Below are 21,134 nucleotides of genomic sequence, written 5' to 3' on the forward strand. Positions count from 1 at the left end.
CAATGGCATGAAACAAAAGGGATATTTTGTTAGCTGATGAATGCAGGAGCTCCCTGCTATGGAGAACATGTCTAAAGCACATCTGATGAAATACTGTAAGTCTAGGAAATTGAAAATAGGAAGGTTGTTTTTCAGCTTGTGTCTTCATTACTTTATTTTGTTTAGGTATTTGTAGCTTGCCCTCTGTCCTTCAAACCTTTGGGAGAAGGAATTCATTGGAGATTGACCCCGTAGTGTGCAGTATGAATATTTTCAGACCTACATATTAGGTTAAATTATGTGGCCAAATACAGCCTGCCATGTTTGCAGAAGGGACGGAAGTCTGGTTAGAAGTGGGTGGTGTGAATTGTTTTATGACTTCTTAGTTTGGGTTGGGGTTTAGGTGAAGGTTTATCACAGATTCCTCTGTGGTACTGAAAGTCGCACTGAAATTCCCGCGAAGAAGTATGGAAATTTATATGAAATGTATTTTCTTTGAAGGGGAATAAATAGCAATCAAATAATGCAAATGGCATCTTATTTAACAGATTAACAGAGTTGGAAGGGACCTTGTAGGTCATCTAGTCCAACCCCCTGCCCAAGCTGGATCTAGATGTGTCATTCTATATGCAGAATCCTCTTGTTCTTTCTTTACCAAAAAAATAAATAATAATGAAGAGTTTTTAAAAAACAAATGAAGGTAGCATCTGTAAAAGCTCCAGAATTTAGAAAGAAGAATATGTTGTTCTTATATAATTGCTGCTTCCTTATGTCCTTAGTTTATTTCTATTTCACCTCTTGTTTGCTCACAGTTTGCAATAATAATCCAAAATGGGTTGCAAGTTTTACAAAAGTCTTAAACAATCATTTTGGAATAAAACTTGCAAATTGGGGACATCAGCAAAATGTGCAAATGTATTTTTTTTCCAAATGTTGCTGCAAAATAACCAAACTCCAGAGTTTATTTTCAGTGACTATTCTTCACATATTAATGGCCCATGCATGGTTTTGCTATACCTTGGGTCCTACAATTTCCCATATGAGCCTTTAAGTTTAAGCATTATTCAAAATATACAAGAGATTAGAAAGATACGGTTTTGACTCATTTAATAATAATAAAGTGCAAGTTTTCATTGTATTAATATAAGTGGATGAGGGGTTAGCATGCACAGAATTAACCAGATCTTATTGAAATTAATATTTGCACTTGTGTCCTTAAGTATATTAATAAGAATTCTAGTTATAAATCAGATTATGTGGAACTCATGCTGTGAGTTGAAGATCACTCTTTGAATGTAATTGTGTGTCATTTGCTTTTACTTTTACTAGAAAATAAAAACTTTAATGGACAATTACCTTAGCACAGTTGAAAAAAAACACCAGGTTGAGATTAGCTTTATGTTACTTTATATAGGATGTGGAAATTAATGTGTGTGTGTGTGTGTGTGTGTGTGTGTGTGTGTGTAGTTTCAAAAAAGAGTTTGGGAAGGGAAACTTATTGAATTAAACGAAAGGTTGAAGAATCTATTTTTTTTTTTTGAGAGGAGGAAATTGATAAGTTGATAACTTTCAGGACAGCCTCTTAATTGTTTCTTTCATACCTATTATGGCATAATATTTTATCTGTAGAACTCGTTAAAACAGAGCAGTTGTGTTTGGCACCCTTACCTTTGCGTCCAAAGACTCACACTAATGGGAACATGGTGCCCCCACGTGGATTAACTCCGTTCCTACTACTGCTCTTAACAGTCCCTCCTCCTTCTCTTGTGGATGGATGAGTCTTGTGCATTATTTCTTGTCTTGACCACTTTGATTGTGGAGTAGGTTTGCTTCTCTACGGACAGATGCATTGATTCTCTTTCACGTTTTTAGTTCTGTACTAATAAAAGTTTTCATTCAGGGCCCCACCTAGAATTCCATAAATTTTGTTAGCTCTTAAGAGTTGGACCTGGGAAATCCAAGGCAGCCAGATCTATTTCGATTTAAGTGGATTTCTCTGGGTCTCCTCTGAATGTGTGTTCAAACCATAATGCTGTAGTAAGGTAATCTTTTCTTTTGGGACAGAACAAACATTAATTTTAAGAAATCACAATAAGGGGGCATGAAAATACCACCTTTTAATCTTATTTCCCGGTGTCAGGCATAACTGAGATTCTTTGGTTTTCCCGAGAGGAAATCCAAATAGGTTTTGTCTGATTTCAATTATGTGTTACCAAGCTTTAATATTCAACCATCCAGACATCGTAACACCAGCAAAACTATTATGGCAAAAATTTAAAAAGATGGGGCTAACAATGAAATATCTCTAAAGTTTCTCATAGCATTATCTCTAGGACCCATGAAACTTCCAAAGCCTTCCAAGGAAAGGCCGGCAGTTAAAAAAAATGGAACAGCCAAGATCTACCTCGAATTTCCTTATTCGGTTCCGATCCACACTGTCCTTTTTTTTTTCTTTTTAATTTTATTTATACATTTTTCTTTAACATACCTAAGCGCTTAGTAAACAGTGTATTGTCTGGGTCAATTTACATATACATAATAATGATCATAGTATTTACATGTACATAGGGGTATTCTTCCAGCTTCTAATTTCTTTTTTTTTAATTATTTTTATTACATTTTTCAAAAATACAAATCTCATCCATGTTTATGACAACGTTTTGGCATCAACAAATACGTATATCTTACGTGCCTTATTATATACATCATTATTATATACATTTACAAATATCTACATCTTATATGTCTTATAATACATATCAGCCAACACATATATTTTATATTTCTTATTATAAAAATATCTACAATAACAATCTCCTAAGGTCTCTTACTTTGTTTACAATAGACCATTTTTCCTAATCTTTATATCTCTCTTTTAGCTACTCGTACCATTTATCCCATATTAGGTAGTATTCAGAATTCTCCTTATCTTTCATTTCTAATGTGAGCTTGTCCATTTCTGCGCAATCCAATATTTTTGGTATGACTAGATCTTCTGGTGTGGTATTGACTCCTTTCCATAGTTGTGCAAAAGCTATTCTGGCTGCTGTCAAGACATGTAAAATAATAAATGTAGTCTTTGCGGGGTATTGGTCTGTCATTATTCCCAAAAGAAAGAGTTCCGATTTAAATTCAGTTTGGTTTTTGGTAATCTCTTGCAGCCAGTTCTTTATTTTAATCCAATATTTATTTCCTGGTCTCGGGGCACAACCGCCACATATGATAAAAGATACCATCTTTTACCACTGACCATTTGTAGAACAAATCCCAGGTTAAAAAAAAAATATGATGTATCTTCTGTATCCTTTATCTTTAATGTTAAGCTGTCCATTTCCGCACAATCTAATATTTTTTAAATTATATTCTCGTACTGTCCTTTTTAACAGCATTCCAAATCTTAAGAGTTGAGGGGCACCATGGAAGGGCCACCCCTTCATTTAGGGCGCAGCATGGAAGTTTAGCCTCAGTGGTGAAACGCTACCGGTTCAGCCCAGTTCAACCAAACCGGTAGCAAAAATTTGCTGCCTGTTTGGCCAAACCGGTAGTTTAAAAAAAAAGCTCCGACGATCCGCTGAGAGGAGAAAGAAGAGAAAAGCGCAGGGTTGGCCCTCCCACCTGCTCCTGTACTTTTCTTTACGCTCTCAGCTGATTGGCGCGGCAGAGCCTCAGCTGCTGTGTGGAAAGCTGCGTGTGTGTGTGTGTGTGTGTGTGTGTGAAGTGTGCGATCACCGAACCAGTAGGGAAGCTGGTTAGAATCCCACCACTGGTTAGCTTGCTTTTGGCCAAGGCTCTGTTCTGCGGAAAATCTCAACCTTTTTCACGGCCAAGTGCTCATCATGTCAGAGAAGAAGCACGTCTGTTTTAGCCCTGAGCATTGACATCTCTCTTGGGTTTTTTATGTGTTGTCATTCTTGTTTGAATAGGCACATGCCGTCTCCAGCTGCTTTCCTTCTGCAGCCTTGCTGGTACAAACCGTTCAACGGAAACAATTCCGTCTATTGTACGGTGCCCCCATTAAGATGGATTCCCCTCTGGAGCTCGTAATTCCTGTAATTATTTTCGTCAAGCTACAACCCTACAGGTTGTCTGCATGGCAAACTCCTTAGTCACGGTGCAAGGGGGGGGTCTTGATTAGCGCCGTTCATGAATGCCGCACAAAGTGGTCGCATCAATCGAACCTGTATTATTCAAAGTGATATTTCTGTATTCTGTAAATACAGCGACGGGTTGCAGCGCGATGGAAGTGGGCAAGGGAAATGTTTAAACACACATTTTTGCATGCATATTAATGAAATATCATCATAAAGTATAAAAAAAAAGAGTATGTTTTAAATGTACAGTTAATAGCAATAGCACTTATATACCACTTCACGGTGCTTTTACAGCCCTCTCTAAGTGGTTTACAGAGTCAGCATTTTGCCCACAACAGTCTGGGTCCTCATTTTATCCACCTTGGAAGGATGGATGGCAACCTTGAGCCAGTCAGGATTGAACTGCTGGCAATTGGCAGAATTAGCCTCCAATACTGCATTCCAACCACTGTGCCACCAAGGAAGGAAGGAAGGAAGGAAGGAAGGAAGGAAGGAAGGAAGGAAGGAAGGAAGGAAGGAAGGAAGGAAGGACAATAGCGATAGCACTTAGATTATATACCGCTTCACAGTGCTTTTATAGCCCTCTCTAAGTAGTTTACAGAGTCGGCCTCTTGCCCCCAACAATCTGGGTCCTCATTTTACCCACCTTGGAAGGATGGATGGCAACCTTGAGCCAGTCAGGATTGAACTGCTGGCAATTGGCAGAATTAGCCTCCAATATTGCATTCTAACCACTATGCCACCAAGGAAGGAAGGGAGGGAGGGAGGGAGGGAGGGAGGAAGGAAGGAAGGAAGGAAGGAAGGAAGGAAGGAAGGAAGGAAGGAAGGAAGGAAGGAAGGAAGGAAGGAAGGAAGGAAGGACAGACAATAGCGATAGCACTTAGATTATATACCGCTTCACAGTGCTTTTATAGCCCTCTCTAAGTAGTTTACAGAGTCAGCCTCTTGTCCCCCAACAATCTGGGTCCTCATTTTACCCACCTCGGAAGTGGGGAAAGCTAAGTCAAACTGCAGCTGGGGAGATTTGAACTGCCAAACTGCAGGCAGCCAGCAGGCAGCAGAAGTCGCCTGCAGTACTGCACTCTCATCACTGCACCAACGCGGCTCATGAGTCACAAGTCACAGAGTAGCTATAGACAGCAAAATAAAAACAAAAGCTTCGTTTGTTTGTTGAATATATATGCCAACTGTCTCCCTGATAAAGTAACTCTGGACAGCTTACAAAGAATGAAAAGTTCAATACAGCAACAATTACAATCTTAAAAACTATATAATAGCTAGAACCAAGGAAACAAACGGCACAGGGACGAGATCGTCTTCTCCTGTCAATCACCTCCAGTGTTGAGTGGCACCCTCAAGCCAGCCAGCAAAGCCAAGTGTTGATACCCTTCCAAAAGGTCAAAAGGATGGGAAAAGGTCTCACTTCCGGTGGTAGATGAGGCCACAGCAGTGGTGGGATTCAAAAAATTTTTACTACCGGTTCTGTGGGCGTGGCTTGGTGGACGTGGCAGGGGAAGATTACTGCAAAACCCCACCCCACTAACCTGCTTTCCAGCTCCGTTCTCCTGTGCAGGGCAACCAAAGAAGACCCAGCCGATCAGCTGGGACTCGGGAGGCGGAGAATAGATTGTGGGGGGTGCAGTCAGAGATGATATTTGCTGGTTCTCCAAACTACTCAAAATTTCCACTACCGGTTCTCCAAAACTGGTCAGAACCTGCTGAATTCCATCTCTGGGCCATGGTGAAAAGGGCTCTTCTTGACCCCATGCATCAGGGTCCCTAGCAGGCCTCTACCCCGCGAGCGAATGGGGCAGGTTAGTTCGATTGAAGACTACAACCACAATATGCTGTAGTTTCAGGCGTTTCAACATCTTGTCCTATTTTCACTCTGCTGTGAACCACGTTCTTGGTGTTGGTTGCTCATCAGATTTTTTTGTTTGAATCCAATAATGAGCCTTTCCTTTTTAAACTGGTAGTTTTGCTCCGACTGAATCTTCCTTTTCTCCAATTTTCACACCTGAAGAATAGCATCTAAAACCCCAACAGCAGCTGTGCACGTGTAAGCCTCCACTGTGCACTCACTCGCTGCACCCACTGAATTTTGGGTCCCATTAAACAGAACTTGATATTAATTTACAATTCACACCAAAGCAAATATTGCATTATTCAAAAATACCCTAATTTTTGCCTACTTTGGTTCCTTTAAGAATTATTGCTAATGTCTATCATCTATCTTTATCTATCTATCTCTCTAATTGTCTATATCTTTCTATCATCTATCTCCATCCATCTATCTCCATCTATCTTCATCCATTATCTCTATCTATCAATCAGATTATCTATCTATCTGTCTATAACTTTCTATCCTGTCTATCTCTATCCATCTATCTCTATCTGTCTCCATTATCTCTATTTATCTATCAGTTTATCTATTTTTCTATCTAATCTGTCTCTATCTTTCAATCTATCATCTATCTATCTCCATTTATCTCTCTGTCATCTATCTCATATATGTCTATCATCTATATATTTATCTCTATCTAATCTGTATCATTCTATCATGTCATGAGATAGATAGATATATCATCTATATCTATGTAATATTTATATCTATATCTAGTATCTGTTTTCTCATTAGCCTGATAGGCTTAAGATGCCCAACGTGACCTGCAACCAGATAAAAATGGAAGAATTTCTTCCCACCGGTTATCGGCTCTCTTTAGATCAGGGATGTCCAACCTTGGCAACTTTAAGACTTGTGGACTTCAACTCCCAGAATTCCTCAGCCAGCTTTGCTTTGCTGGCTGAGGAATTCTGGGAGTTGAAGTCCACAAGTCTTAAAGTTGCCAAGGTTGGACACCCCTGCTTTAGATGAAGAGTTTAAATAAGATTACCAAATGAACCAGCAGTTATACGATACTTTTGATTGTGGAAACCCCCTCATCTTCACACCATTGCAGAAAGGCTGAAATGAAAGTTGCTGTTGTTTTGTGGGCTTCTATAGCAGGAAAACACCAAGGGGAAATTGTAACCGATATCTTCTCCAGCAGGAAAAGTGGACAGTCATAGGACAACTCTCTTATCAACAGTTGCACTTCTTGTGTAGAGACTGCGGTTTTCTACACTGAGCAGAAGGGCCTACAGGCATTTTGGTGATCACCCTCAAAGTTTGATTGAAACAGAGTGGACGATCCACAAGAGATCCACTTCATTTAAGTTCCTTCCCCATTTCAAGGAGGGCATGGTGTGCCGTGACCTCAGAGAGAAAAATAAGAGTTTTGCCTACTTTATATAAAAGCATATGTCCATAATGTAGAGTAGTGTTTCTCAGCCTTGGCCACTTGAAGACTACCCTTGCTGGCTGGGGAATCATGGGAGTTGAAGTCCACACATCTTCAAGTGGCCAAGTTTGAAAAACGCTGTGCTGTCCAGACAGTTTACAGTTAATGGGATTTGGGATAGTTACTTAGGAATTGTGAGCTGTTCCCTTAAGGGAATGCATCATGGTAAATGTAGTTAGAGGTATCCTGGGAAATGTAGTCCATGTCACATGACCACATCTGTAAACCTAACCCTAACCCTAACCCAAGGAATTTGCCTTCATGTAAATACTCTCAGTGTACATAAAAGATATATTCATCAAGAGTCAAGAATCATAATGTATAACACTTAACGATAGTCATAGGGTACAATACAAGTACATAGGGTACAATGATAGTACATAAGGTAGACTGTTTGAGGTTGAAGCTATAACAATGGAGTCGGGTAGCGAGTTCCAGGCATTGACCACTCTGTGGCTGAAGTCACATTTTCTGCAATCGAGTTTGGAGCAGTTTACATTGAGTTTGTATCAGTTGTTTGCCACTTCTCGTTGTATTGCCAGGCGCAAAGGGCTACATGTTAAGTTTCCGTTCAAAATATTCATTACTCAAGCCTATATATATATATATATCCAAGAACCTAGTCAACTAAAATTGAGCACTAAATGGGCACCAGATAAGGTTCTGTGGAATTCCAGGTGGGTTGGACTTAAAACCATTTGTAGTAACGAAATGACTCTGGGCTGATGACTCATTTTTAATTCCACCACCCAGCACTCCTACAGGTATAGTTCTCCCAATCTGGGTGGTTCTGCTCTTGCCAATCGGATTTCATTAGTCATTGGATAAGGCAGCAGTCTTGCTGAATCACCACACGGGCAGCTTCGTCATCTGCTGATCTGAAGCGATAGCAACCCCAAAAACTCTCAGGACTTATGTGTGAATGAGATCCAGGGCTCTACATCCCCGCTTCTAATAAACCTTGACCCAAGGGCAGGACCAAGGCACTTGTAGGGTTCTTGAAACATAGAAGATTCCCAGAAGAAACTGCCTTTCTTCCACTTCAAGCAAAGAGCTAGTTGCACTGACATTGTGAGGAGGAGACGCTGGTCTCCATGGAGATGGTTTATATATCGGTACCCAAACTACCTGCTCTTAAAGCAATGAGAACCATTTCGATGGAGTGTGATAGTAAGTAGTTTTGTTGAACACTATGGGCAAGGATAATGACTACCCTTTGACATTTTGACATGTGATATTTGAGGGGCAGCCATAAAGAAGAGCGGGGGAGGGGAGTCAACTTATTGTCCAAAGCACCTGAAGGGCAGGACAAGAAACAACAGATGGAAACTGAACAAAAAGAGATGCAACGTAGAACTAAGGAGAAACTTCGTGACAGTAAGAACAATTAACCAGAAGTTGCCTTCAGAAGTTGTGGGTGCTCCAATACTGGAGGCTTTTAAGAAGGGACTGGACAGCCATTTGTCGAAAACGGTCTACGGTCTCCTGCTTGAGCAGGTGGGTGGACTAGATCACTAGAAGACCTCCAAGGTCCCTTCCAACTGCTATTCTATTCTATTCCTATTCTACTGTATTCTTCTAATTTCTATTTCTATTCTGAAAGGGAAATGTAGGTTGACCTTCTTTCTGCAAGACTGAGTTCTCCCTTGATCAGAGTATGATGAATTTCTTGGGAGTGCAGTTTTTGTAGAACAGCAGCACTCGGTGCCTACAGAACAGGGGCCCTCCAACTTAGCAACGTTTAAGACTTGTGGACTTCAACTCCCAGAATTTCCCAAGCCAGCTACGATCTCCAGGTCTTGAAGTTGCCAAATTGAATGCAAGTGTGGATCCACTGATGGGATCCAAAAGGGTTTGCAGCGAAAGAAATATGCTGACAAGATCTGTGGCGTTCAGGTTCCAGGTGCCTTCAGGGGTGATATTCTGATCTCTAGGTGCCCTTCTCAAGAGAAAGACTCTTTAAATCAGGGGTCCCCAAACATGGCAACTTTAAGACTTGTGGACTTCAACTCCCAGAATTCTTAAGTCTTAAAGGTGCCAAGTTTGGAGCCCTCTGTCCTATAGAAGTTCTGGGATAGTCATAAGGTTTGGCAACAAGGCAATTACTTATGCAGGCAGCAAAACCAGAATTGGGTGTTTAGAACGTAGCATTAGATCTGCCCTGGTGCGATTGTCCTCCACCCAAGTTCTCTTTCCACACAAGGTAACTCTCTTAAGATTTTGCAAGGCCGCCAACTCTTATGACCTTGAACCCAAGAAGGAAAGACATCTGGACCGATCTCAGGTGGAATCAGCCTAGGTCCTGCTATTGAAGAGGGAATTCCACCAGGGAGGAAAGTTGTGGGCATTGTGCTCTGGTGCCACACTTGAGTTTGCAGATGGGAATATTCATCATCCCCTGTGCCAGATGACAATGGGGCAAGCATCACCGCGATGGAAAAGCTGGGATTCTGAGCATATGCTGTCGTTTTCCGGTTGCCATGGGGATCATGCATAAAAAGGGAGAGTCGTAGCAAGGCAGTGTGATCTAGTGAGTTAAGCTCCATGCAAACAAGGCTGAGTATCGTCAGCTTTAAACCCCGGCTCTTTGCTCGCTTGTGGTGGCCTTGGATGGTTGAGGGGGGGGATAGGTCCCTGCCCCCTTTGGCTATCCATTTAGAAAACCGTTGTAAGAATAGCTCTGTCGTGGGGGTGTGGACGGGATCAGCCAGCATTTGTGAAAAATCCTATGGTTGGCTGCCAGTGAAATCTCTCTTAAGGGTTAGGAGAAACTCCCTGGTTTGATTCTCTGGGGCATGGGCCTCTTCTCCCGTAGCTTTAAAGGTAGCTTGGTGTAGGGCAGTGATGGCTAACCTTTTCGGCACCAAGTGTCCAACGCATGCGCGCCAGAGCCCCCAAGACCGGCTGGCTGCTGGGAGGTGCGCTCATGCATGCATGGCGAAGCTGAGCTGGGGCAAAAGCTCACATGCCTCCAGAGAGGGCTCTGTATGCCACCTCTGGCATGCGTGTCATAGGCTCTCCATCGCGGGTTTAGGGGGGAAAACTCTTCTTCCCCCAATAATGTCCTAAAAGGGTCAGAGTTCACAACTCCCCTGTCGCTTCCCTCGACTGTGTAGGCCAAGGGTCTCCAAACTTGGCAAGTTTAAAGACATGTGGACTTAACCGCCCAGAATTCCTCAGCTAACACGAGGAATTCTGGGAGTTGAAGTCCACAAGTCTTAAAAGTTGTCAAGTTTGAAGACCCCTGGTGTAGGAAGAGGGGCTTCTACTGCTACCTGAGCACAGCCGAGTGAATGGATCCTTTCAGGTGTAATTTGGCAGCCGGGGGTGATCAGGAGCCTTTCTCCCTCCATTTTCGGGAAAGGAGGAAGGGATGGAAAGCCAGCAGCAGGAGCGCAGGTTCCCCCTCTACACACAAACACGTACACGTACACACACACACATGTACACACACACGATGATGGAATCTAGCGGTCAACTCTGAGGCTGACCTGGCTGAGGCCATTTTGAGGCTTCAGAGTTGCCACACTGGACCCGGGGAGTAGAGATAATTGGGATGTAATAGCCAAAATAAAATACTTTCTCCTGGGAACCAAGGACATCCCAGCAGGTACTTGGAAGGAGGGGGAGGAGGTCACCTAGCAACTGGACTGTATCCTGATTGGACCATGTACCTGATTGATTGGGGAAGGGGGAAAACTACTACTATTATTTAGGTGAAAACCTTTCAGTGTCGGTTTTCACCAGCCTGTGCCAATATGATATATGCAATAAAGCTGTTCTTTGAGGAATTTACCTGCCTCGGAGTTCTGCTTGTTATGCATCTATTACTACTAACCCTTTCAAGTTGTCTAGTAAAATTCTTTTCTGGGAATGATGTTGAAAACATAAAAAAATATTTGCCTCTGCTTCCAGTGTTGCAATTCGGCTAGGAAAATGGGCCAGTTTATTTTGAAGGAGTTGTGTGCTAGATCCGGAGTCGCCAACCTTTTGAACCTCAGGGACTATCAAACTCAATTTTAGATCCCAGGGACCACTAACCGGTTCTGTGGGCGTGGCCTAATTCGTGGGCGTGGCTTGGTGGTCATGTGACTGGCTGGGCATGGCTTGTATGTAAATATTATAAATACTTATACAAATATTGATTTTTTTATTAAATAAAGAGCAACTTTTACCCAAAATCAGGCAAAACAGGCAGGCAGATTGAGTTGCTCACAGAATCATTCAGGGATCTATCTATCTGCCATCGGCTAGTTCAGTCTGTCAAATTTGCTTGCCGTGAGTCTGCACTGAATTTGCTTACAAGCAAACCTTCATTTTTAAGGGAGGTTCGGCTGTACTGAAAGCAGAGCCGAAGATCTAAAGACTAGCTAGAAAGCAAGAAATCCAACCATTTCCTGCTTCCTAGCTAATCTAAATCTCCGGCACAGCAGAACAGCTGATGGTTGGAAAAAGGAAAAATAGCAATTTAGCAGGCAAGTTTACCGGGTAAGGAATGAGTGGGTGGGGAAGGTTCCCGCAACATGTGGGCTGCACAGCCTTGTGTTTCTGGGCAGCCTGGATTAATTGCTTTGTGGGGGTGCTCTAGGGGTGAGATTTTTCTGCAGCCCATCAAAGTTTTCTCACGGCCCATCAGTTGGCAACCGCTGTGCTAGATCACACACTTTTCAAACATTTGTCTACATCCAGCGTGTGACATTTTCATAACAGTAGCTGTATAGAAGGCTGAACGTTCATCTTTTTGCAATTTCAAAGAAAAACCTTAGGCAAGACTCAACTGGTGTTGTAATGAATCATTTTGACATCTTTTTTTTTTAACCAAAAAACAACAACCCCACCCCGATTCCAATCAAAAAGTATTAAAATCCTGTGTTGATGTTTTCTCATGGTGAGGTAGGATGGCTAAAACAGATGGATATGTTCCTAAAGGATTCCTATTTTCTCTCCCCCCAGGTTGTATATTACACCGAAATGTACAAAATATTTGGCGAATTAACAGAACAGATTGATGAGCCTGACTTAACGGATGAGCAGAGAGAAAAAGAGAGCGAAGCCAAGCTCAACGAGTTGAGGGCCCTCTCCATCGTGGCGGATGACTGATCTCCGGCTTATGAATCCTTCGTGGTGACAGCTGATGACGGAGTGGATGAAGACAGGAAGTTGAATATTACTTCCGATTTCTGAAAGCTTGAACCCTTTAAAGCAGAGGTCTCCAACTGTGGCAACTTTAAGACCGGTGGCCTTCAACTCCCAGAGTTCCTCAGGCTGAGGAACTCTGGGAGTTGAAGGCCACCGGTCTTAAAGTTACCACTGTTGGAGAGCCTTGCTTTATAAACCCTTGTTTTAACTCACCTGTTAATCCACCAATCCTTGTCCACCTGTTTTAATCTAAATTGTTATTTGCCGCTGGCTCTTTACATCCTGAATGTCTTTTATCTGTATGATTAGGGGACCGGAGGCTAAAACATATGAAGAACGGTTGCAGGAACTGGGTATGTCTAGTTCAGAGGTCCCCAAACTTGGCAACTTTAAGACTTGTGGAGTTCAACTCCAGCTGGCTGGAGAATTCTGGGAGTTGAAGTCCACAAGTCTTAAAGTTGCCAAGTTTGGGGAACTGTGGACTCGTCTAATGAAAAGGAGGAGTACGGATGACATGATAGCAATGTTCCAGTATCTCAGGAGCTGCCCCAAAGAAGAGGGGGTCAAGCTATTCTCCAAAGCCCCTGAAGGCAGGACAAGAAGCAACAGGTGGAAACTAATAAAGGAGAGAAGCAACTTAGAACTAAGGAGAAATTTACTGACACTTAGAACAATTCATCAGTTGCCTCTCCAACACGGGAAGTTTTTTAAAAGAGGTTGGATAGCCATTTGTCTGAAGTGGGGTATGGTTTCCTGCCTAGGCAGGGGGTTGGACTAGAAGACCTCCAAGGTCCAATTCTGGTATTCTATTAATGACAACATGGCAAGATTCTCATATGGAGTCCTGCGTTGAGAGGTTTGTGGAGTTTGGAAAAAAAAATGGAAGAATTGACCCTTATAAAATGATAAGCGAACAAGCTTTTTAATTCAGTCTTTCTGAAATCGGGGTCCATCTGACAGCTGAATTGTGAGTGGCATCCTCATTGAGTGTAGTTACTCCAAGAAATACACACACACACACACACTCTTCTGGTGTTTAAGGAATGTCATCATTGCACTGAAGCCTCATTCTGTGAGAGGTCCTTGTCTGGTTTGTGTCTTTTCGTGGCATTGAAAGCCGTCTCAACATAGTGGCATCCTTTAAAAACGGATTGGTAAAGTAGCTTAATCCTACTGAATGTAATATAATTCTTAGAAGCATCAATTGTGATTTTGGAAGAAGAGGAAAGGGCACAGATTATAACTTCCCTTGATACAATCTACATGAATATTATACTTTGCACCCTGTGCAGGTACTTCACTCCTGAGATATTATTTACAGGGAAAGCAATTTGTTTCCTCAGCAGGTTGGTGAAATCCTTTGGCCATCATATAAAGGTGGCTGAGATTTAAACTAATAAAATGTTCTTCCTCTTGGTGGTGGCTAGCCAGGAATGCAGGTTTGCCTTTATTTTCCTGGACTAACTCCCGGTTTGTTTTTATTGGTGCCTTCCAACTGTTGTCTTGCCTGTCTTAATTATGATTAATGAGACTATTGTAGATGATTCTTTTGGTTCTTCTGTAACCCCTACTTCTAATTTTATTTTTTCAAAAAAAAAATTATCTTATTGGATTATTTGACTCTGTTTCTTTGTGTACCAGAGTAGAGATGCACCCATTACTGATGACTGATACATGAAGCTGCCTAGTTAATTTTGCAAAGCTGTTTGAAGGCAGCCAGAAATAACTTGACATTCTCTGTTTAGGTCACATTACATGCATTTTAAGAGTTGAAGTATGGGCAACATGTTATTAATTACGGCCAAACTCAACCACTCTTGTAAACATGACAACAAAACAGCCTGGAAGGCTTGTACTATATTGGTTTTTCTTTCCCCATATTTGTAAACTACACCATAGCACTTTCTCAAATATTGTCTCAAAGGTGCTTTTTCAGAAGGCAAATAGAGTTTCTTGTTTTTTATTTTTGAAGACATTTCGCTTCTCATCCAAGAAGCTTCTTCAGCTCTGACAGGATAGTGGGGAATGGAAGGATTTCTACTCCTTGCAGACAGCTGGTCATTTGCATCCTTTTTAGAGGGTCATTGAAGCACTTGGAGGTTATCTGTGTCCTCAGGGTCACCTGAATAGTGTGGGAGTAGGAACAGATTTCCAGAGAGAAAAACTGAAGACTACAGGAACCAAGAGCACCAGTCAGGTGACCCTGAGGACACAGATAAAGCTCCAAGCGGCCTCAACCACCCTCTAAAAGGATGCAAATGACCAGCTTGTCTGCAAGGAGTATAAATCCTTCCCTTCCCCACCCTCCAGTCAGAGCTGAAGAAGCTTCCTGGATGAGAAGCGAAACATCTTCAAAAGAAAAAAACAAGAAAGTCCAGTGGCCTCCTGAAAAAAAAAAAGCACCTTTGGGACAGCCATGACCTGGAGGACGGAGAATCTCTACAGAGTTCTCAAATATTGTGCTTTTTTCCGGCTGCCTCCCTAAATCAACCCAAGCGACCCCTTGAGCGGCCGCATGCCAGCTGTGTGTGTGCGTGGAATGAAAGGCAGAGCCCGAGAGCTGCGTCTGGGCGCAAAAAAAGAAGATGAGGCAAAGCACATTTCCAAGTGAGGAAGAGACTTTTATAAAAGTAACTTGGCCAGTTAAATACAAGTTGTTATCACATTTACAGACTAAAAGCAACACATTCAGAAGTGACAGACCACCTGAGGGTGGGAGAGCAGGCGGCCGGGGCAAATTGCAGCGAACACCTACTGGAGGAAGGCTTGAGCCCGGCCACTGCTTTGCATAGGCCCACCAGCTACTCTGCTAAAGTCTACCCCCGAGGAAACCCATGGCCTCTAGCTGTCCCAGCTGGGCACTACCGCCTTCCCAACTGGAAGTTCAGCGGACCTTCCTGCTGCCCAAATCCCAGACCCTCAAAAACTCAGATCCGCTGAAGGGGAGTTTCACTTTTGTCGGAAGGCTACTGATGGAAAAAAAAAACTCAATGGGTCCCAGAGCTCTCCGAGCTACGATTAGCAAGTAAAATGACTAGGGGGTGGAGGAGGAGGAGGAGGAGGAAGAGAGCCTCGTGGTGTGCGTTTGTTTTTCTTTCTTAAAATGGCTAAGATGCTGGGCCAAGTGGGTATGGTGTTCGCGCTCCAGCCACAGCACCCGAGCAGAGCTAGCAAGCCGCTCTGAATGCACGGCCCAGAAAAGGCAGGGGCAGGAGCTGCTGGCCGAGGGCTAGCAGAAGAAAACCTGCCAGCCGCGAGGAGATCATTGCCATCTGCCCCCCCCTGCCCCGCCCCAGGCACCAGCTGGCCCAAGGCAGGCAGAAGGCCAACCCCCACCCCCCCCCTCAAGCTGGACGTAGAGGGGACAGGAAGTGGAAGGGGCTTAAAAACATCCCCATGCAGCAGCGCAAAGAGGCTAGCGATGCCTGGAGCAGTCAGGACCTGCATGGCTCTCGGGACGGAGCGGACGTGCCCAACCCAAGGCTTGCTCTTGGCCAACAGCCCGAAATACCTACCCTGTCGCTTCTGCCCTCGGACACGAGACCATCCAAATGCCTACCTAACGGGTATTTCTTTAAACAAGAAGGAGGGGGGAGTTTCCAGCAGATGTGGGATTGGTGGCCCTTCTCCCCCCCCCCCCAAAGCCTGGGGTGAGGAGGGGTGGTTGAGGATGAAAGCCGGCTGCTGCAGCCTTTCACATGGTGGCAAAGAAGTTGATGGTTTCAAAGGCTTTAACACCCAATTCCCCCACCCCACGAAAGCCGCTTAACTCACAGCCCCAAAACATCAAACCAAAGGTGTACTGATCGTTCCACCTGCCCAGATCTCTGGGGAGCCATCAGTTGCTGGAAACGGAGGGCGACGTAGCTTCCTTTTTCTCTAAGCAGTTATTGGTCTGAAAGAGAGAGAGGTGGGGGAGAGGAAGGGGGAAACAGTGACGACAAAGACGGTTCATGGTCTTTCCTGACAATCAGAGCAGTGGCCGCCTCCATGAGCGATGGAGGCTCCATTGGAAATCTTCAAGGAGAGATCGGACAGCCCCTTTGTCCAGAATGGTACGAGGTCTCCTGCTTGACCGGGAAGTTGACTAGAAGACCCCTAAGATTCCCTTCCAATTCTCTTGGCCGTTACTCTAGCCTGATCAGTTTGTCTTTCAGCAACTATAAATACCTTGGTTTGAACTCATTGCCATAGTTTGCTTAGCCATAATCCTGATCATCGTGTGTCAATTCTTGATACACTAAACCTGTGGCACACTAAACAGGTGGCATACCTCACTGCGCATGTGCGTGCCTCACAGCTGATTTTCAGCCAGTTTGGGGCCTTTTTCGGCCTCCCAGAGGTTTGAGGAAGGCTTCTGCAGGCTCAAAACTAGGCCCGTTTCATCACTTCCTGTTTTTTCCGGAAATATGGGAAGTGATGAAACAGGCCTAATTTTCGGCCTGAAAAGCCTGCAGAAGCCTTCCTGAAGCCTCTGGGAGGCCAAAAAAGGCCTCAAACTGGCCAAAAATAAGTTGTGTTGCGCAGTGCAGGTAAAGGGACAACGAGGGTGGCACACAATTTTTGGCACAGGAGCCCAAAAAGGTTAGCCACCACTGCACTAAGCTGTCAAAACCTTCGTTTAGAGCAGTGTCTGGACTGATTCTCTTTATGTCCCAAGCAGTCACATGATGCATCATTATTTCAGGCACGACTGGAGAAAGTATGTAATTTAACGGTTCCCTCTCCCCAAATCCCTGGGAGAAAGATTTTCACCTCTTCATCACACTTCTGTGAGAGGCTGTCTTAAAAATAGATCAATCTCATAGCTGATTTTTTTTTGCAGCCGCAATGTGAAAAAACTTCGTGATTTCTCCACAGGTGGAAATTTGCTCTTGGAAAAAGTTGCACAGAGGGGAAAAAACCTGGGCAGCATTACTAAAACCCTGATCCCCCCATTTGGTGTCTTTTGGTGCCAAGGTCTTCCCCCAAACACCTTTGTGGATAGCCCACCAGACTCCCAACCTCATTGGTCATGCTCCTCACCCCAGCATAAATGAGACCTACAATGTTGCAAAGCGAAGCATCAACTCAATTTAGTTTTGACAACTCCTGCAAACCCCAACACAGACACAGAAAGAAATTCCAGCTGCTATCCAGGCTTCTATTTAGGTAGGCCTTACCATCCCAGAGGAATATTTTTAAGGGTGCTGCAGGGAGCATTGTGTGAAGCTAGAGAGATTTGGGGAAGCAACACCACCAATTTTTCATTTTTTTCTGCGTCACATCTATTTTGTAGCAGTAGCAACACATTGCTCTCCAAAAACAACGGAAAGAAAAATGCCCACCGTCTTCCCCCAAATGGGAGAAACTTGTCTAGGTAGCAACGTTTGACATATTCCGGACCAAAACCTAACAAAATTGTAATTTTACTTTGACAGACCAGCATATATGAACTATTTTAAAGTATTGTCCAATAGAGGGACAAAATCAAATACCCTCATTTTCTGTCTTTTTTAAGCAGGTCGTCTGGGGCCAAGTTCGAAATAGCAATGCCACTGACCAACATGAACAAAAAATCCAAGGAGGCCACAGCTGTCATATTTGCCTGTTGTCTTAAGCACACTGAAGTCAATGGAGTTGTGTGTGTCATACCCTCATTGGAGTCTCAATCCATTGGCTGAGGAGGAAACTGGGGAAGGGCAAGTCCGGCTGGGCAGAGCAGGGGAGAGGTAGAACAAGGGAGAGGGAGTTCAGAGGAAGACCCAGGCCCACCCCTTCTTCATCCTAGGGCACGCAGGGAGGAACTAAGAAGAGAGCAACGTGGGTTGCGTGGCTTATGGGGGAGGAAAGGGCCCTGATTCCCTTCACAAGGCACACCTGGGAAGGGAGTTTGAAGGAGAGGCAGTTTGGGAGGGGCATTTGTTGGAAACAAAGTTTATCTCATGTTGGATGCTGCTATGTGGGTTCCTGGCATCCTCCCACCTGGTTTGATTTACTGCCATGTTACTTCACTTCTGGAACTCCTTATCTTGCCCTGCCAGATTTATTACCTTATCTTGTCTTGCTGAATTCATAGTTTAAAGTTTTCTGTTTATAATGTTTTGGACTGGAATATCGGTTCCTGGGAGAGTTTTTCTCCTGACTGGCAGGTAACTGGGACATTGGGGGCAAAGTTGGAGCTAATAGAGACCCCTACTTATTATTCTGCCTGTGTTGCCTTTGCGCCACGCCCCGAATTATCACAGATTGACTTCTGTTCAATCACACCCGATCTGGAAGCCCTATTTTAACCATCAGTTCTTCAGAGAACCTGAATTTTCTTAGGTTCCCAAGGCGTCCTTCCAAAGGGATGAGAGTTTTCCCACTCTCTACTAAGAGCTGCAGAACTGCCCACACAGCCTAGGAGTCTCTGAGCAGGGGTCCAGTTCTAGATCCATCAAGCCATAACTGTTTGAAGATCAACACTCTAGATTTACTATAAAAGCTCCACTGGGTTCAATGGTCAGCCTACCTTCTCAATTATCCTCTGGATTTCCAGTTGCAAAGGAACCAGGCGCTTTTTATTCTCCTGTAGCAGCCTTTGAAATTGGGATTTCTGCTTTTCGGATGCTTTCGACTGCTCTTCCATCTCAGTCAGGCGCTTCTGTAATTCCTGCACTTCCAGCGTCAACGCCTTGTTGGAAGCCTCCGTTGATGAGAAGCGAAGCTGGGTCTCTTCTGCAAAATGCAGTCGATTGAAATTGTTTTCCAAGCAAAATGTTAAGAGAGAGGAGAGAAGTGTAAGTCAAACTAGTCAAAACAAGGGAGAGCCAAAATTGGCAGTCTCTCATTGGAGGAAAACCGATTTATGTACAAAGAGCAATTACGGTAATCTGTAAGTATGGAATCTGCAGGGGGGGGGCAGATTTCAGGGCAGGAACCTTTGACTTTCACAATTCTACAGATACATTTTAGCAATAGCAATAGCCCTTACACTTATATACTGCTTTTCCAGTGCTTTCCAGCCCTCTCTAAGCGGTTTACAGTCAGCCTCTTGCCCCTAACCATTTGGGTTCTCGTTTTACCCGCCTTGGAAGGATGGAAGGCTGAGTCAACCTCGAGCCTGGTAGGATTCGATCTGCCAAATTGCAGGCAGCTGGCAGTCGGCAGAAGTAGTTTGCAGTACTGCACCCTCACCACCACGCCACCGAGGCTCTTTTCCAAACCTCTGGAGGGTATTTTAAATGCATGGGCCTGTCTGTCGCCTGCCACTCTCAATATGCATCTATCCCTTTGTAAGCTGCCTAGAGTCGCTATGAGCAAGTAGGCGGCTACGTAAATTTTCTAAATAAATAAATCTCCATTTTCTGGATGTTCGTGCAGATAGAAGTTGATTCCCTCTCAGTTCCCCTTAAAAGAGTCCCACTCTTTTCACTCCACATCCGCTGCCCAGAATGGACGTTCAGTTCTTGCTCAGGAAGCCATTCAATTCTATAATACATAATACATGCGTGTTTGGTACCCCTTGCATGCAATCAAGAGTGTGCCCAATAAATACAATATTTTGGGCTTGAATCGTGCTTTCGTATATGCTGTGTTTTCCCCAAAATAAGACCCTGTCTTATATATTTTTTTTGTCACCAAAAAAGGCACCAGGTCTTACTTTCGAGGAGGGACATTTCATCCACTGATTCACCTCATTTGTGCATGTTGCCCTCAGCCTCTTTTTCACTGTCAAGAGGCCTTCAGGAACGTCTGCAGCAAGAAAGGCCGGTAAGGCTCTCTCCTGGAGGGAGAGCTCCAATAACAGAGGTCTGGATCGATCCTGAGCTGTTATCGGCTGCAGAGGCCTACAGGAAAGTCTTGCCAGCTGCAGAAAAAATGGCCCGGCAAGGCAGGTGTCGGGGTGTGTGAGGCCTGGTTGCAACTGTCTGAAAGTAAGTAGTGGCCCCCACATCCTCACCCTACCTTAATTTTTACCCGTGCAGCCTGGAGTTGGCGGGGTCTTAATTAGGACTTACTTTCAGGGTAGGTCATATTTTGGGGGAAACACGTCGAGTTAGACTGCAAAATTCCTAATGACCACTAGATGGCAGCAAGTGCATCCTTTTGCTGCCGACTGCCACCTAAAATCTGGTTTTGCTGCCAATTAGCAGCCTAAAATCTGGTTAACCCAGAACATACAGCTGATCGATCGAAGCAGCTCCTCATAAGTACAGGTGGTAATCAAGGTGAACTGCCAGGAACCGTGGTGGCTGGTTGTAGGTGAATTCAGTCTATCAAGCCTCCTCCACAAGCACTCACCCAACTTTAGCTCCAGGGTATGGATTTTATTTTCCAGGTAGAGTCGGCTGTTTTCTGTCTGCTCTGCCTTTTCCAGGAGCTTGCTCACATTAAGGACAGCCCCATTGTATGGAATCAAATTGGTAGACTGAGGCTCTCGGGTAGATTTGGTGCAAGAAACCGATGGGCGCAAGAAATGGAGGTTGCCTGCAAGAAGAAAATCGCATTTATCCCGCTTGACAATCAAGAACACCTTGATTTTGGGAATGGGGGAGCAAAAGGGAGGAAAAATACACATGGATCCGTTCCCCGCTGCAGGGCTGAAGCGTTATTCTCTCCC

General features: G+C 44.0%; 2 protein-coding genes across 5 annotated transcripts in view; one reads left to right on the forward strand and one right to left on the reverse strand.

Annotated features, from left to right (window-relative positions):
• Positions 1-13,982, forward strand: part of BIN3 (bridging integrator 3) — a 118,387-nt gene extending 104,405 nt beyond the window's left edge. For both annotated transcript variants that reach the window (XM_087938683.1, XM_087938684.1), the window contains one exon: positions 12,365-13,982. In XM_087938683.1, the coding sequence (XP_087794809.1) occupies positions 12,365-12,511 (147 nt within the window). In that variant the 3' untranslated portion in view covers positions 12,512-13,982. The remainder of the gene's footprint in view (positions 1-12,364) is intronic.
• Positions 13,983-15,150: 1,168 nt separating this feature from the next.
• The window catches only part of LOC113445895 (cell cycle and apoptosis regulator protein 2), a 31,044-nt gene continuing 25,060 nt past the window's right edge, over positions 15,151-21,134 (reverse strand). For all 3 annotated transcript variants that reach the window (XM_087938648.1, XM_087938649.1, XM_087938647.1), the window contains 3 exons: positions 20,816-21,001; positions 19,044-19,249; positions 15,151-16,445 (listed from right to left, as the gene is read on the reverse strand). In XM_087938648.1, coding sequence (XP_087794774.1) covers positions 16,389-16,445; positions 19,044-19,249; positions 20,816-21,001 — 449 coding nt within the window. In that variant the 3' untranslated portion in view covers positions 15,151-16,388. The remainder of the gene's footprint in view (positions 16,446-19,043; positions 19,250-20,815; positions 21,002-21,134) is intronic.

Source organism: Pseudonaja textilis, chromosome 9 (genome assembly GCF_049901715.1).
Source record: "Pseudonaja textilis isolate UNSWEBS1 chromosome 9, rPseTex1.2, whole genome shotgun sequence".
NCBI classification, from domain to species: domain Eukaryota; kingdom Metazoa; phylum Chordata; class Lepidosauria; order Squamata; family Elapidae; genus Pseudonaja; species Pseudonaja textilis.